Raw genomic sequence first — 16,483 nt, forward strand, 5'->3', positions numbered from 1 at the left:
CCCATCTCCACAGAGAAACACCTCCCTGACCAAGGCCCTTCTCCCCCAATTGCTCAGTTTAGCTGGGCTGCCAGCTCTAGGAAGATTCTTGGTGGTTCCAAACTTCTTTACATTTTAGAATGATGGAGGCCACTGTGTTCTTGGGGACCTTCAATCCTGCAGAAATGTTTTGGTACCCTTCCCCAGATCTYTGCCTCGACACAATTCTGTCTTGGAGTTCTACGGACAAATCCTTTGACCTCATCAAGTTGTAGAAACATCTCAAGTAGGATAAATGGAAACAGGATGCACCTGAGCTCAATTTCGAGTCTCATAGAGTCTCAAAGGGTCTGAATACTTATGTAAATAAGGTATTAAAAAAATCTAAAAACCTGTTTTCGTTTTGTCATTATGGGGTATTGTGTGTAGATTGATGAGGGAAAAATAAATGTAATCCATTTTAGAATAAGGCTGTAACAAAATGTGGAAAAAGTCAAGGGGTCTGAAAACTTTCCGAATGCACTGTACATCACCATGCTCCCACCCATCCAGGATATCTACTCGAAACAGTGCCTGAGGAAAACCCGCACCATCATCAAGGACCCCACACACCCCAGTCATGAGCTGTTCACTCCCTTACCGTGAGGCAGACGTACCGGAGCATGAGATCTGATACCAACAGGCTCAGAGACCGTTTCTATCTACAAGCCATCAGACTGTTGAACACTTGAACTGGACCTGCTCTGATTCTTCGCACCTTAGAACACAAGCACTGACTCTCTCTCACACACACACACACACACACACACACACACACACACACACACACACACACACACACACACACACACACACACACACACACACATTACATTCTACACACACATCAACAACTCTTCTACAGGACCCTTTATGATTGCCAAATACTGCACAATTTAAACACTTGCCCCCGAATCCCCCCTTCCCCAAAACACGTGTAAATATTGGACTCTAAATTGTACCTTCCTGTATTATACTTATACTAAAATGTTTATTCTATTCTACTGAGCCATTTACTTTTTGTTCTTATTGTTGTTGTTGTATTGTCCAGAAGGAACCTGCAAGTAACAATTTCTTTGGACTGTGTATACCAGGTGAATCCTGTACATATGACTAATGAAACTTGAAACACACACAGCATCTGGCAGTGTGTTTGATGTGATCAGTGTCTATCACAGCAGCCTGTCGCAATGCTAAGAGCAGCCAACAGCAGGAAGCAAAATGACATTGCTCACTCGCTTACAAAACCACACCACTCTCCTCTGTGTGTGTGTTTCTGTAGTGTTACTGTTAGTCTCTCTCTCTCTCTCTAGGCTAGAGAGCAGAACAGGAAGCAGTGCTGTGGGGCTGGGGCTGTGTCTCTCTCTCTCTTCCTACCTCTTCCTTGCTCACTCGCTTCGGATTGAGTCTCTTTTGATTCCTGGCGGGAAGGAAGCACATCCCGGATTTGAGGAGGCAGGAATAGCTCTCTGTACTTTGAGTGGTGGTTCTGGTGTGAGAGTGTGTAACGGGGCAGAGGGGAGGGGTTGGGCAACACAGAGAGAGCCAGGGTGGGCCATGGCCAGCGAGGGAGCTTTGGCGGACTGCCRAGGGGAGCACACAGCTGCAGACCACCCCACTCACACTGAACAGGACCAGGGGGACACCGAATCTTCGGTAGGCACACTCTGTCTGGGCACCATACAACATGGCTACCTTCCACACTACAGTGTGTTTGTGAGTTTCCTCTCCGCTTTCTGCTTCATGTTCACTTCCTTCTCAGTCCATGCCATTTCTGATGACTCATGTCGGAGCTGCTTTTAGTATTGTCACATTGTTTTCAGTTCCATCTGAGTGGAGAACTGCCTCTATTTAATTTCTCGGTATTGTTCCACTGGAGGGCATTACTAAATGGCAATAAATGTATAGTAGTGAGTCACATGGTTAATGGTCCGGCCCTTTCCTCCTTCCTCTTATGTTGTTGTCTCTACTATTCTTCTCTCCTCTGTGCCACTGTTGCTCACCTCCTGCCTCACTATTATTAGCTGTTCATTTTAAGACGAGTGTGTGTGTCAAACTAGTGTGTTGTATGTGTCTCAGTTCTGCTCAACAAGTGYGTGTTCTTCCTGTCTTAGTCCTACCAAGGCTCTATTCCTCCCTCATCTTTCTCTCTCCTTGTTTGTTCTCTACCTCCATCTCTAGGTGTTGTTAGGACAGTAACACCATGCTCCAGCTAACTGGGCCATTTGACCCACAATTTGTGATCGCGTTGATACCAACAGTACTATTTCACCTGTATATCTAACGCTGTGTTCCTTCACAACAAATAGCCAAGCATTTCAGTGAGCCGTTTGACACAACATTAGGTCATCAGGTCCGCTGTGAGAAATATTTCCAGATACCATGACTACTCTGCACTGTTGTTGTGCAAGGTTTCCTGTTTAATAGCCTGTGTAAGTAGCCCTCAAAAGCCCAATAGCTTGGCTTGGCTGCAGCCTGCTGTATTGTATTGCAGATGGATTATGGTTCTAATGAGAGTCTGCCTGGTAGGAGCCGGGCTCTGCTCTGTTATGCCTGGCGTGGTGCTGAACAGGCCAATAGGGACGCTGCTGTAATCAGATCTGCAGGCTGGAGCCAGGCCCGGGTCTCTGAGTGGCCTACGGCAGTCAGTCAGTCGTTATGAGAGGGGAGGGACTGGGACTGCTCTGTCTGTCTGTCTCCATGTTGTAGGATCTGGGCTCTGTTCAACTCTAATAATGAGCTGTCTCTGTTTGATTGTTGCTAATGTCTGCTGTTGGGGATTTACTGTGATAGTGTTGCATGCCGGTTGTGTGTGTTGCGTGGTGTGTGTGATATGCAGTGTGGCTTATATGATGCAATGTCCGTTACATGCATGTATGTCTGTATTTGTGCCTAATTTTACACTGTACATGTGTGTTTGTGTGCTTGTATCTGTTTCTGTGTGGCTGGCTGAGAGCTGGCGTGCTGAAGCGTGTCTGTGTATTCAGGGCTTCTGAGCAGGAACAACCCTGATAGATTTTAGTCTCTATTAATGCTGCCTAATCTGTTGATCTGGTACATCAGGCAGGGACGTGAGCCCTCAGGCCTTGACTCATTAACGTCTCAGTCTCACCTTGCTCTTAGAGACTCAGTTTTTCTAGGAACGCTCACCTACTACTTTTTAAATTTAGTCCCTGACATCCGTCTGTCCCTTTCTGTTGCTGTCTTGGCCTCTTATATCTACTCTAGCCAATGGATCTACAGTACTTTTACTCTTGCTGCGCTGCAGTCACACAGGAAATGAGCTGAAAATGTTGGGCTCTTTGGTTTGGGCACCTGCCAATGAGGACCCATTCGGAAACACATTAGGCCAGCTGGCTCTCTCTCTCTCTCTCTCTCTCCACTCTCTCCTCTCTTCTCTCTCCTCTCTCTCTCGTTCCCTCTCTCTCTCTCTCTCTCTCCTCTCTCTCTCTCTTCTCTCTCTCTCTCTCTCTCATTTCCTCTCTCTCTCTCTCTCGTCTCTCTCTCTCTCTCCTCCTCTCTCTCTCTCTCTCTCCTCTCTTCCTCCTCTCATCTCTCTCTCCTCTCTCTCTCTCTCTCTCTCTCCTCTCTCTTCTCTCTTCTCTCTCTCCTCTCTCTCTCTCTCTCTCTCTCTCCTCTCTCTCTCTCTTCTCTCTCTCTCTCTCTTCTCTCTAACTCTCCCTCTCTCTCCTCTCTTTCTCTCTCTGCTTTCCGTGTACAGAATAAATGCTCCTCTCACTCCTAATGTTTGCTGCCAGTTTAGTGCTGCTCAGTTAAACCTTCTAACCTACAGGGCTGTGTGGGAAACATCTGGTGTCAAAGGTGAACACAACCTAGTCCCCTGCACCTCCACTCCTCCAAAACCCCTAATTAGGCACTTTTTCCCAGAGAGTGGTTTTGCATCGAATTGGAAATACGGCAGACCTTTGTTTATCGTGTCTCTGCTATCACCCCAATATCATCTTGGCACACTACATGTCGCAATGTATTTGACCGATGCTAATCTATTATCCATTCTCTCTCCCCCTGTCAGAGTGACCCAGGTGGGCTGTCACTGCTGGAGCAGCTGGGTCTGGACCAGAGCTCAGACTTCTCTGACTCCAGCATTCAGCAGCGGCTGGACGAAACGAGGGAACGCATCCGCCGGGAGATCAGGTTAGCATTACTATTTAATTACTCATTTACTATTCAATCATTTCTATGATGTKTTGATTAACTACTCATTGTGTGATACTACAACTTYTGAAAAGTCCCTGTGATTTGACTGGATCAGGAAYGAGCTGAAGATCAAGGAAGGAGCAGATAACCTGAGGAGAGCCACCACAGACAAGAAGAATGCCCAGCAGGTGGACAGCCAGCTTCGCAGCTCCAACCGCAGACTGGACAGCCTGCACTCAAAGTTACAGGAGCTGGACGCATACATTGTGGTCAAAGGAGGGGATGACAACAACACAGGTATCACTGACGGGGATGGAACTATGAAGCGAATAGAGTGTAGCCTTATACCATTGGATGGATTCGAACAAAAGTTGTAATATAGAAACATGTTGGCCATTGTTAATGATTATAWTAACTGTCAGTTAATACCATGACCTTTGACCCTCAGATGCCCCCAAGTCTCCCGGGGCGCGCAGCCGCTCGGCCAATCAGGACCGGATCACYGCTCTGGAGCGCCAGCTCAACATCGAGCTCAAGTGCAAACAGGGAGCAGAGAACATGATCCCCATTTATGCCAATGGAGTKACCAAGGTACTGGACCTGACTGGACCACCTAACCCCTCTAATATATACATCTACTGTAGCCTATGTACAATACAGCCAGCCCCTCCACAATCTCTCTTTCTCACTCTTCTGAGTTCATGTCTCTAGTCAGATCTTCCCTCAGCCTGATTCTTCTCTGAGTAGTGAAGGTTAGCAGGGGTGTGTATTTGTGAGCTGTCTGCTATTTTACTGTCCTCACTGTACGGTGTCGCTTATAGGACAAGAAGATGCATCAGACGGCCCAGCAGATGCTGCAGGACAGCAAGACCAAGATTGACATCATCCGCATGCAGATCCGCAAGGCCATGCAGGCCACTGAGCAGACTGAAGATATCCAGGGTAAATATCAATCTGTCTGTCTGACTGTCTGTCTCTGCCTGCCTGCCTGCCTGCCTGATTGCCTGCCTGCTTGTCTGTCCGTTTTCCTGTCTGACTGTCTGTCTCTTCATCCCTCTGTATCTGTCTGTCTGTAATCTGTACATCTATCGTTAAATGTTTTATGAAGTGTGGGTAACAGATCAATGCCCTCCAACCCAGAAGTGCAGAGTGGACATTATTATAACCTACTCCACTCTATAACACCACACACACACACACAACACACACTCTCACACACACACTTACCACACACACCACACCACACACACTCTCACACACACACACACACACACACACACCACACACACACACACACAACCACACACACCACACAACACACACACACACACACCACACACACACACACACCACACAACACACACACACACACAACACACCTGGGCTCACTTCCACACAGGTTAAGGCCTTATTGATGTTCCTGCATCCCCATGATGTTGCCCAACAGCAAAAAGTCATGCTTCATTTACCCGAGGTTAGAGACAGAGGGAAAAGGGTTCAGAGAGAGAAAGATAAGGAAACAAATAGTAAGATATGGAAAGCGGGAGAGAGAACGAGAAAGGGAGTGAGAAGATGGGAAAAGCACAGGAAGTAAAGAGGCAGATTTAAGCCCATATCTTTATATGGGTTGCTGTGTCTATTTCCCTCTCCCTACCTTCTTCGCTCTACCTTCCTCCCTCCTTTGGTTTAAGAATAGATCAGAGCTGCAGGGCATTTAGCCTCATAAGTCATGAACCATCCCCAACTTAGGACACAAACAGACGCACACAAATATATCAACACCCCATCAAAACCTCACTTTATCTTGATTTTGATTTTCAGTACAAATGACTTTATCATTTTATGAAAGATAACTCTATACAGTGCATTCGGAAAGTATTCAGACCCCATGATTTTTTCCAAATGTTATGTTATAGCCTTATTCTAAAATTGATCTAAAAAAATCTCTCATCAATCTACACAATACCCCATAATGACAAGATGAAAACAGGTTCTTCGAAATTTTTGCAAATTTATTACAAATAAAAAACAGAAATACCTTATTTACATAAGTATTCAGACCCTTTGCTATGAGACTCCAAATTAAAGCTCAGGTGCATCCTGCTTCTACTGATCATCCTTGAGATGTTTCTACAACTTGATTGGAGTCCACTGTGGTAAATTCAATTGATTGGACATGATTTGGAAAGGCACACACCTGTCTATATATGGCCCACAGTTGACAGTGCATGTCAGAGCAGAAACCAAGCCATGAGGTCGAAGGAATTGTCCGTAGAGCTCCGAGACAGGATTGTGTCGAGGCACAGATCTGGGGAAGGGTACCAAAACATTTCTGCAGCATTGAAGGTCCCTAAGAACACACTGGCCTCCATCATTCTAAAATGGAAGAAGTGTGGAACCACCAAGACTATTTCTAGAGTTGGCGCCCGGCCAAACTGAGAAATCAGGGGAGAAGGGCCTTTGTCAGGAACATGACCAAGATCCTGATGGTCACTCTGACAGAGCTCCAGAGTTTCAATTTAGAGATGGAAGAACCTTCCAGAAGGACAACCATCTCTGCAGCACTCCACCAATCAGGCCTCTATGGTAGAGTGGCCAGACGGAAGCCCCTCCTCAGTAAAAGGCACATGACAGAACGCTTGGAGTTTGCCAAAAGGCACCTAAAGGACTCTCAGACCATGAGAAACAAGATTCTCTAGTCTGATGAAACCAAGKTTGAACATTTGGCCTGAATGCCAAGCGTCACATCTGGAGAAAACCTGGCACCATCCCTATGGTGAAGCATYGTGGTGYCAGCATCATACTGTGGGGATGTTTTTCAGCGGCGGGGACTGGGAGACTAGTCAGGATCGAGGGAAATATGAATGGAGCAAAGTACAGAGAGAGATCCTTGATGAAAACCTGCTCCAGAGCACACAGAASCTCAGACTGGGGCGAAGGTTCACCTTCCAACAGGACAACAACCCTAAGCACACAGCAAAGACAACGCAAGAGTGGCTTCGGGACAAGTCTCTGATGACTTTGAGTGGCCCAGCCAGAGCCCGGACTTGAACCCGATTGAACATGTCTGGAGAGACCTGAAAATAGCTGTGCAGCGATGCTCCCCATCCAACCTGACAGAGCTTGAAAGGATCTGCAGAGAAGAATGGGAGAAACTTTCCAAATACAGGTGTGCCAAGCTTGTAGCATCATACCCAAGAAGACAAAAGGCTGTAATCGCTGCCAAAGGTGCTTCAACAAAGTACTGAGTCTGAATACTTATGTAAATGTCATGTTTAATTATTATTCATTTTTTTACATTTGCAAAAATGTCTTAAAACCTGCTCTTGCTTTGTCATTATGGTGTATTATGTGTAGATTGATGAGGGGGAAATTAATTTAATCCATTTTAGAATAAGGCTGTAACAACAAAATGTGTAAAAAGCCAAGGGGTCAGTAAATGGTTTGTTATCGCTCTCCCCAGGTAAGCCAGACACGTGTGGGGTGGAGCTGCGTGTGGAGGAGCTGTGGCATCATTACCGTGTGGAGCACGCCATGGCTGAGGGAGCCAAGAACATGCTGAGGCTGCTHGGAGTAGGGAAGGTCCAGGACAAGAAGGCCATGTCAGAGGTCAGAGTTCACACACAAGACTACTGTCTGGATCTCACACATGAATGCACATTTAATGCACACATACACACACAAATAACACACACACCATTTAGGGCACATTTAAATGCACACACACACACACAAACACACACACCATTGTAACCCCTCTCTCCTCTCTCCCCCCAGGCCCAGTGTGGTCTGAGTGAGTCGTCACAGCGCTGTGACCTGCTGAGAGGCTCTCTGGAGCAGCGTTTGCTGGAGCTGACGGACGACCACCCCAAGGCCTGCCTCATCAAGGAAGAGCTGGTGCTGGCCTCCTCCTCAGCCTTCAGCTCCAGACACGGAACCCCCTATGTACACAATCAGTACAGCACCCTCTGCAAGCCCTCCCCACTCACTGGTACATACACTTATAGTCTATCACTGACTCTTACAGCCTCTCTATACCCTATCACTAACTCTCTGTCTATACCTAACTGAAGGCTCTAATGCATCAGAAACGCATGGATTCAGTTGGATATCTCTCCCATATCCAGTGGCTGAAGTTATAAACCTTTTGAACCAGGTATGATACTCTCACTTCTACTCAAACATCACATATCATCTCTCTCTCTCTTTCTCTCTCTCTCCTAGGTACGCTGCAGGTGCGTCTGCTGGGCTGTGTGGGGGTGTTGGAGGTAGTCCCGGGGCGCAGTAGAGGAAACCCGGTGGTCTTGCCGTGCTACAGCCCAGGGGACGGACGCTCCTTCAAACTCAGTGGTCTCTACAGCCGCAGCACCAGCAGCATGAGCCTCAGGATCCCCAGCAAGACCGACGAACTCTCCTGTAAGTGTGTGTGTGGAGGGGGTTCACATATCTGTCCATTTGTGTTGTGTAGTGAGTTTCTAAACATGTGTTATGGTATTGTGTTGAACAGCGGAGGTGAGTGCGGTGTTGAAACTGGAGAACACAGTGGTGGGACAGACGTGCTGGAAGACAGTGGGAGAGCAGGCCTGGGACCAGACCTTCACTGTAGAACTGGAAAGAGTAAGATACTACATTACACTAACACAATACTGAGAGAGAGAGAGAGAGAGAGGCCATATTAACATAAGTTTCTCATGCCAATAAAGCCCCTTGAATTGAATTGAGAGAGCGAGCGAGCGAGAGAGAGGCACATTGAGAATTGAGAGAGCGTGAAAAGGTGAAAAGAAGTGTATGTACACCTGTGGTTGAAACAGTATGTGTGTTGACCTGTGTTTCGTCTCAGTCCAGGGAGATGGAGATAGCAGTGTACTGGAGGGACTACCGCTCCCTGTGTGCTCTCAAGTACCTGAAGCTGGAGGACTTCCTGGACAACCAGAGACACAAAGTTCAGCTGGAGCTGGAGCCTCAGGGCCTGCTGCTGGCAGAGGTACACACACCTCGCCCTGAATACACACGTGTATGCGCACACACACACACGCACATACACACATGCACGCATACACAGACAGAGACATGCGAACATGCACACACACGCACCAACACATACATCCCTGCTCAATACAATACAGTACCAGTCAAAAGTTTTGACACACCTACTCATTCAAGGGTTTTTCTTTATTTTTTTACAATTTTTAGCTGTCATCAAGGCAAAGGGTGGTTACTAAAATCTAAAATATATTTTGATTTGTTTAACACTTTTTTGCTTACTACATGATTCCATATGTGTTATTTCATAGTGTTGATGTCTTCACATTTATTATACAATGTAGAAAATAGTAAAAAATAAAGAAAAACCCTTGAATGAGTAGGTGTGTCCAAACTTTTGACTGGTACTGTATGTGTCATTGGCGGTCAGTGCTATCTAAGATGAGGGAGGACGCACATTTTGTTTTATGAGCATGGCCTTATTTRAATTACAGCATATTGGATGACTGTCATTCATATTCCATTCACCCAGCTCAATGTAACATCGATAGGTTTTGGCTACTACATGATTCTCAAATTTTCCTTATACCTATCATAAGGTTTCTACAACCTAGCCTATGAATGAAAGTTTAAAACGTAGGTGCACAGGTCGAGATACATTTGAGTAATCAAGGTGACAGACAGTGACACATTCAATACCGCTTTGCACACTCTTACCAGCATCTAGCTGGTAATCATTAGTCCAACAGTTGTAAACGAGTTTCTATTGGACAAATTCAAATATGTTTATTCCCATTTTGTTCCGTTTGCTTCCGTTTAAGAATGCTTTTCAACAGAATCGGCGGAATGAATGCACCCCTGATCACACGCAAACACAGGTCACTTTCATAGCAGCCACATATAAACAGTATGAATACTTTGATCGTTGTAGCTATAATTCCTTCTCGCATCCACGTGCTCTCCTCCTCTCACCCTTTCCCTTCGCTTGTGGACTTCAGTGCACAACAAATACATCAGCTGTCTGTGACCAGGCAAAAAAATCTTTCRAAGCTTTTTCTAAGCTTCATATCATAACCGCCACACACACCCTACATCATTGTCACCATTATTAACTAACGTCATAGTCAACATAGCTACTAAAACTAACGTGTTAGTAAACCCACTACAATCATGCAGTACAGTGTAGTCAGCAATCAGTTTAGCAYTTACACCGGCAGGCACCGGTGGTAGTAAATGAATAACATCAAAAGCTTTCCTTGACTTGGAAGAGTTCCAGTGTTGGTTCGCCATAGCCAGCTAGCGAACATAGTGTCCCTCTCTGTTTGAGCCGGGTGTTTAAGTAGGCTAAACTAGCTAGCTGCATTCGCTAGCTAAGTAAGTGAAAGTGAAAGTGAAAAACATATTAAATATCTCTGCTAGGTAGCTTCTTCATTTTTTAACAAATGTATTTGTTACATTTTTTTCCTTCTTTGAGTCAACTACTCATCACATTTTTTTAAGCACTGCAGTGCTAGCTAGCTGTAGTTTATGCTTTTCTAGATTAATTATCTCGCAGTTCATGRMGCAAGAGCTCGGATAGGTTGGAGGACGTCCTCCGGATGTTGTCATAGTTACTGTGTAAGTCTATGGAATGGGGTGAGAACCATGAGCCTCCTAGGTTTTGTATTGAAGCAATGTACCCAGAGGGTGGAAACTACCAGCTAGACTATAGTGGTACCCTACAGAGTGCTGTTGAAGCTACTGTGACCTTCATTGCAAAGCAGTGTGTTTTAATCAATTACGTGGTTACGTGAATATATTTAGTATAGTTTTCTCTAAAAAGGATAACTTTTTTAGATGTTGCACTATTTTTATGAAATTCACTGAGGAGGATGGTCCTCCCCTTTCTCCTCTGATGAGTCTCTACTGATATGTGTGTATTTTAGGTAATGTTCTTCAACCCAGTCATAGAGAGAGGCCCAAGACTGCAGAGACAAAAGAAGGTTTTCTCCAAACAGCATGGTAAGAGAAGCTTTTCTCAGAACAGTGTGTTGTGTTAGTATGTGTAAAGTCTTAGATAAAGCCCCATTTTGTTCTGTATGTTGTCAGCAGCTGCCAAGCCTGGCTCCATGTATCCCAGCATCCCTATAGGGCTCACACCTGCATCATCTGACTGCCGCCCCACTGCTTCCACACTGAGTAGCATGGAGTTGCCCCCTAGACACTGATCTACAGTCAGTTTAGTMTTTCACCCCTAATGGGTCACATTAGGATTGGGGGAGGTCCTAGATATGTGACTACATGCAACCTCCACCCAGAACCCACTTTGTACCTCTCTGTGCTCTGTATTGCCATCTAGTGTTGGCAGTGCTAGCAGTGCTGTGGATTAATCTGATGGGTTGAGGTGGTTTTAATGCTTTGGAGTATGACAACTTGAGTGCGTCAGGGTTGAAACTTCTTCAGTGCAATCTGGGCAATCCTAATGAATTGAGTAAACCACGTTAAAAGTTTCTGCGTGAACAGGATAGATTGCATTTCAGGGGGATTTGTGTTTATCAGTATATCTTATTGCCTTGTGTCTATTTTGTGTGTGTGTGTGTGTGTGTGTGTGTGTGTGTGTGTGTTGCGGTTACTGCCATGTGTGTGTTGGGTATGTTGCAGGTAAAGCGTTCCTGCGTGCTCGTCAGATGAATGTTGACATCGCCACCTGGGTCCGCCTACTGAGGAACGCCATCCCTACTGGAAACAACGTTCCCAGCTACACCCCACACACACACTCACGCTCACATTCTGGGTACACCCCACACACAAACGCACGCTCACATTCTGGGTACTGTACACACACACAGAGATACCCTTTCTCACACCTCTGTAATGCTTCAGACAGCAAGCACAACATATACTGTACATGGGGAAACTGTTGACTGGTGTTTCTGTGTGTGTCGTAGGGAGATCTCAGTGGAGAAGCTGACTCTGGAGAGCGACTCTCCTCCGAGACCTGAGATCAGGAGAGACGTTGTTGACACACCCCACCTGGTGAGAAGAAGAGAAGGGAGGGATGAAGAGAGGGATACGGGATGGAGGGAGGGATGGGAGGATGAGGGAGGGAGGGAAGGATGGGAGGATGAGGGAGGGATGGGAGAATGCGGCAGTGGAGTGATAATCATCTGATAGCCATCTCTGTAGTATCACATTCCCTTTGGCCATTCCCTCCAGAAAGCCTTTGACTAGAAAACAGTGGTTCAGTCATATTGGACTATTAGCCTAGGATGAATCTGGAGCGAGACAGAGCAGGGCCTGGGAGGAAGGAGAGGAGAGAGGTAACAATAAGAGGGGAAAGGGAGAAATCCACACTAATGAGACCAAATTGGATCGAAGGAGCTTTAATTTGATCAAAGCCCAATCTGTGTTCGATTCCCAGTGTGTAAAACATGATTGGCACGAGAGGACAGAGAGAGAGGGACAGAGGGAGTGAGGGAGGGAGAGAGATGCGGAGGAAGGGAGGGCCTTGGTAACAGATGGTATGGTCAGTGGGGCTGTGGGTTTACTGGATTAGTTACTCGGGTGTTTTTAGACAACTAATTAACAGTAACGAGGGAACGAGGAAGAGAGGAGAGGGATTGAGCAGCCAGCCAGCCAGCCAGCAGGAAACTGGCTACTAATAATGATGAGGGACAGAATTACTGTTGCCCTGTCTGTCTGTTTTTCCTTCTCCCCCTCTCACCTTCTTCCTCATTCTCTTTATCTATCTCTCTCTCCTCTTTGTATCTTTCTTTCTCTGTCTCTCTTTTTCTCTCACTCTCAGGAACAGCCTGTGATCGAGCCCTTGTCCCCTCCGGACCTCGCCCAAGGGCGGCCAACCAGAACCCTATCCACGAGTTCCCTGCGCAGGTACAGCACCATGCAGAGTTGGCACAGTGTGTCCTCACACTCACACCTGAGTACATCCTCTCACAATATGGCCCCCACAGTATGATGCTGGAGAAACACACCCACTCACAATATGGCCACATGACCTGACCTCCTTCATAACACGTTACTGTAGCCACGGAGACATGTAACACAGCAACATGCTCTATATAGAAGTGCTAGGTAGGCACAAAACATCAGATAATACTGCATCRTGTTTCTTCAGCTAGCAGATGACCATTCAACATAGTAAAGTAAAMGCTATTTCAGTGATTGTGATCATTATTATTTTCTTTGTGTCCTGGTATTAGACAGAGCAAAGGCCCTCTGTGTCTGCAGGACTTCAAGCTGATCGCTGTGCTGGGCAGGGGACACTTTGGCAAAGTATGTGTCCTCACATTTGAAATATCCTCTCTTTGTTTGGAAGTTCTCCATCCAGAGGATTTAGGTTGAGATTCAGATGAACCACTGGTGTTTTCCAGGTGTTGTTGTCGGAGTACAAGAGGACAGGCAGTGTGTACGCTATCAAAGCCCTGAAGAAGGGCGACATTGTGGCGCGGGATGAAGTGGACAGGTATGGATCAACACTAGAATGCAACACAGGCCATGACAGAACACAGGCCAACTATATCATGCCTCTGTCTGACAATATATTACCTCCATCATGGTGAAATTACTTGTCTAGTTTTATATACAGTGTGCCACAAAATTGTCAACACAAAACTGATCAGCAACAAACCATGGCAAAGATATACACTGTACAAGTTAACTGTGTGTTTACATACTGTTTACATACTTGACATTAGACAGTTGTCTCTCTTTCCTGTTGTCTTCTATCATTCTATCTTCTCTCTCCTCTCTCCCTCTCCTCAGTCTGATGTGTGAGAAGCGTATTTTTGAGACGGTGAACAGCTCCCACCATCCCTTCCTGGTCAACCTGTTTGCATGTTTCCAGACCCCNCTCCTCAGTCTGATGTGTGAGAAGCGTATTTTTGAGACGGTGAACAGCTCCCACCATCCCTTCCTGGTCAACCTGTTTGCATGTTTCCAGACCCCAGAACACGTGTGCTTCGTCATGGAGTACACGGCTGGGGGTGACCTCATGATGCACATCCACGCAGACGTCTTTACAGAGCCCCGAGCTGTGTGGGTACCGCTGTGTGTTGGTGTGTTTGCTGTGTTCTACTGAATGTGTAACGGAACATGGGGGAGGAGCAGGCATGCTTTGAGATATGTATATTTGTGTTCATATGGTTGTGTACTGTATGCGTACTCATATCCATCCACGGTCTGTCTGTCCTGTCTGTCTGTCTGTGTGTCTGTCTGTGTCTGTCTGTGTCTGTCTGTGTCTGTCTGTGTCTGTCTGTGTCTGTCTGTCTGTCTGTCCTGCAGGTTCTACGCAGCCTGTGTGGTTTTGGGCCTGCAGTTTCTTCATGACCATAAGATTGTGTACCGGTGAGTACTCTGGGTAGACATGAAACACAGAACACATGAAAGACACCCTCTCATCCTCCTACCCCTTCATCCTCAGAGTACRCATKKATTTTGAATMAATCTMCATCCCTCCTCRTCAGGGACCTTAAACTGGATAACTTGTTGCTGGATACACAGGGCTATGTGAAGATCGCAGACTTCGGGCTCTGCAAAGAGGGTATGTTCTCTATAACTTATTCATCATGTCTCTGTAAGGATGCAAGGTCATAGCGGTTGTAGTTTGGAGTACTTTTGAGTCTTTTTATTGAAGCCTCTTTTTTCTATTGTGCTCATGTTTTTCTATATTTCTGACTCAGTTTGTGTCTCTCTCGCTCTCCTTCCTCTCTCTGTTTTTCTCTCACAACAATCTCTCTCTCACTGCTTCTCGTTCCTGATCTCTCTCTACTTCCCCAGGTATGGGCTATGGGGACAGGACCAGTACGTTCTGTGGTACTCCTGAGTTCCTGGCTCCAGAGGTTCTGACAGACACCTCCTACACCAGGGCAGTGGACTGGTGGGGTCTAGGAGTACTGGTGTATGAGATGCTGGTGGGAGAGGTAAGAGACTTGACTCTAAAAACCTCTTCAGAGAATTATATAAATATGACTCCATACATATCTAGCCTTATTATTTAGACATGCTCTGGAACATTTGCGACTGGTAAGTATTTTTTAAACCTCCAGCTTTGGGCTGGATGTGTCAATGTGTAGTTCATACATGCATAATTAATTAGGAGAATTACTGTCTTACCTCAATTAGCCACGAAATCCCTAGTTCTGGAAGCTGTGTTACACCATTTTCCCTCAAGTGGTCCAGCCCCCTAGCAATTCGAGTTCAACCAATGAGCTTCAGCCCCTCGCCATATGAGTGACAGCTAGCAAGATGCACATGATGCACCGACAGAGCGAGAGAGAGGCAATTTCAGGGGACCACTTTCAGAACTACTGGCTAAAAAGTATACAAAAGTACCGGAGAATCCCTTTAATGAGTTAGGCCCTCACCTTTAAAGTAATATATACTTTAAGCCTTTATGGTAATACAGCACTTTAGTCTATATTACATCAAGTGATGTGTGTTTGAGCCATATGTTACATACATTAATATAGTGTAACGACTCACTAGGCATGGCTGGTTGGATGGCAATGGTGAGTAATAATGACAGAAGTCCAACACACAGATGCACAACTTAAGCCAAGCCGGCATATTTATTCAAGATAAAAGGGTCACAAAGATAGTTCTCAAACTGTAACTGAAAACAAAACACTCTCCCACACAGGGCTCAACTGAACTTAAAGTTACACTTTACTTAATTATTATTATTTATTTTTTTAAGGGGTGGATCAGCTTAATATTGTGGAAAGAATGTTGCTTCCAATGTAATTGTCTGCATCATTTCCAATCCCCCCATATTTTTGGGGTAAATATATATATCCATACACYCATGCATACATATATACATACACATACCTATATAGACATACATACTTTTTTAAAGAATATACCTTTATTATTATTCCCSGCAAACCCTACCACCGATCCCCCAATTGGAGTAAACTAATAAACACTTCTGCTTTTACCTTCAATTTATACATCTTATACACATTTTACAGACACAGTCTACTTTACAATAGTTCTCTCTTGTRTGTTCTTAGTCCTTCCTCTATTTCTGATGTCCATCCAGTTTGATTTCTATTTGTAACTATGCTATTTCACAAAAGTTCCAAACCTATATACATTTTACAGATCCCGTATGTTTTACATTGTTTATATTGTTATTAGTCCCACCCTTCAGCTCCATTCAACCCCTCCCATCTATCTCAACATCATCCATTTCGGATTTCTATTTGCCATATATTTTTCAACTGTGCTGTGATGCTTCACAAAATAATTGAACCTTCCTATTCTCATAGCTTCTACAGATTGTAAATTAAAAATAAACATTTTTGCTAAAATAATTATTATA

The 16,483-nt window shown here is 45.3% G+C and overlaps 1 protein-coding gene across 1 annotated transcript in view; it reads left to right on the top strand.

Annotated features, from left to right (window-relative positions):
* The first annotated feature begins 1,426 nt into the window (after window positions 1-1,426).
* Window positions 1,427-16,483, top strand: part of LOC112074352 (serine/threonine-protein kinase N1-like) — a 21,469-nt gene continuing 6,412 nt past the window's right edge. Inside the window, exons 1-20 of the mRNA XM_070440485.1 lie at window positions 1,427-1,674; window positions 4,052-4,173; window positions 4,292-4,473; window positions 4,625-4,767; window positions 4,998-5,118; window positions 7,640-7,785; window positions 7,954-8,167; window positions 8,401-8,592; window positions 8,684-8,793; window positions 9,017-9,160; window positions 11,085-11,160; window positions 11,800-11,932; window positions 12,087-12,174; window positions 12,944-13,029; window positions 13,359-13,431; window positions 13,530-13,621; window positions 14,017-14,193; window positions 14,440-14,502; window positions 14,622-14,698; window positions 14,935-15,077. Of these exons, the coding sequence (XP_070296586.1) occupies window positions 1,576-1,674; window positions 4,052-4,173; window positions 4,292-4,473; window positions 4,625-4,767; window positions 4,998-5,118; window positions 7,640-7,785; window positions 7,954-8,167; window positions 8,401-8,592; window positions 8,684-8,793; window positions 9,017-9,160; window positions 11,085-11,160; window positions 11,800-11,932; window positions 12,087-12,174; window positions 12,944-13,029; window positions 13,359-13,431; window positions 13,530-13,621; window positions 14,017-14,193; window positions 14,440-14,502; window positions 14,622-14,698; window positions 14,935-15,077 (2,481 nt within the window). The 5' untranslated portion in view covers window positions 1,427-1,575. The remainder of the gene's footprint in view (window positions 1,675-4,051; window positions 4,174-4,291; window positions 4,474-4,624; window positions 4,768-4,997; window positions 5,119-7,639; window positions 7,786-7,953; window positions 8,168-8,400; window positions 8,593-8,683; window positions 8,794-9,016; window positions 9,161-11,084; window positions 11,161-11,799; window positions 11,933-12,086; window positions 12,175-12,943; window positions 13,030-13,358; window positions 13,432-13,529; window positions 13,622-14,016; window positions 14,194-14,439; window positions 14,503-14,621; window positions 14,699-14,934; window positions 15,078-16,483) is intronic.

This window comes from Salvelinus sp. IW2-2015, unplaced genomic scaffold (assembly GCF_002910315.2).
Source record: "Salvelinus sp. IW2-2015 unplaced genomic scaffold, ASM291031v2 Un_scaffold2602, whole genome shotgun sequence".
Taxonomy (NCBI): Eukaryota; Metazoa; Chordata; class Actinopteri; order Salmoniformes; family Salmonidae; genus Salvelinus; species Salvelinus sp. IW2-2015.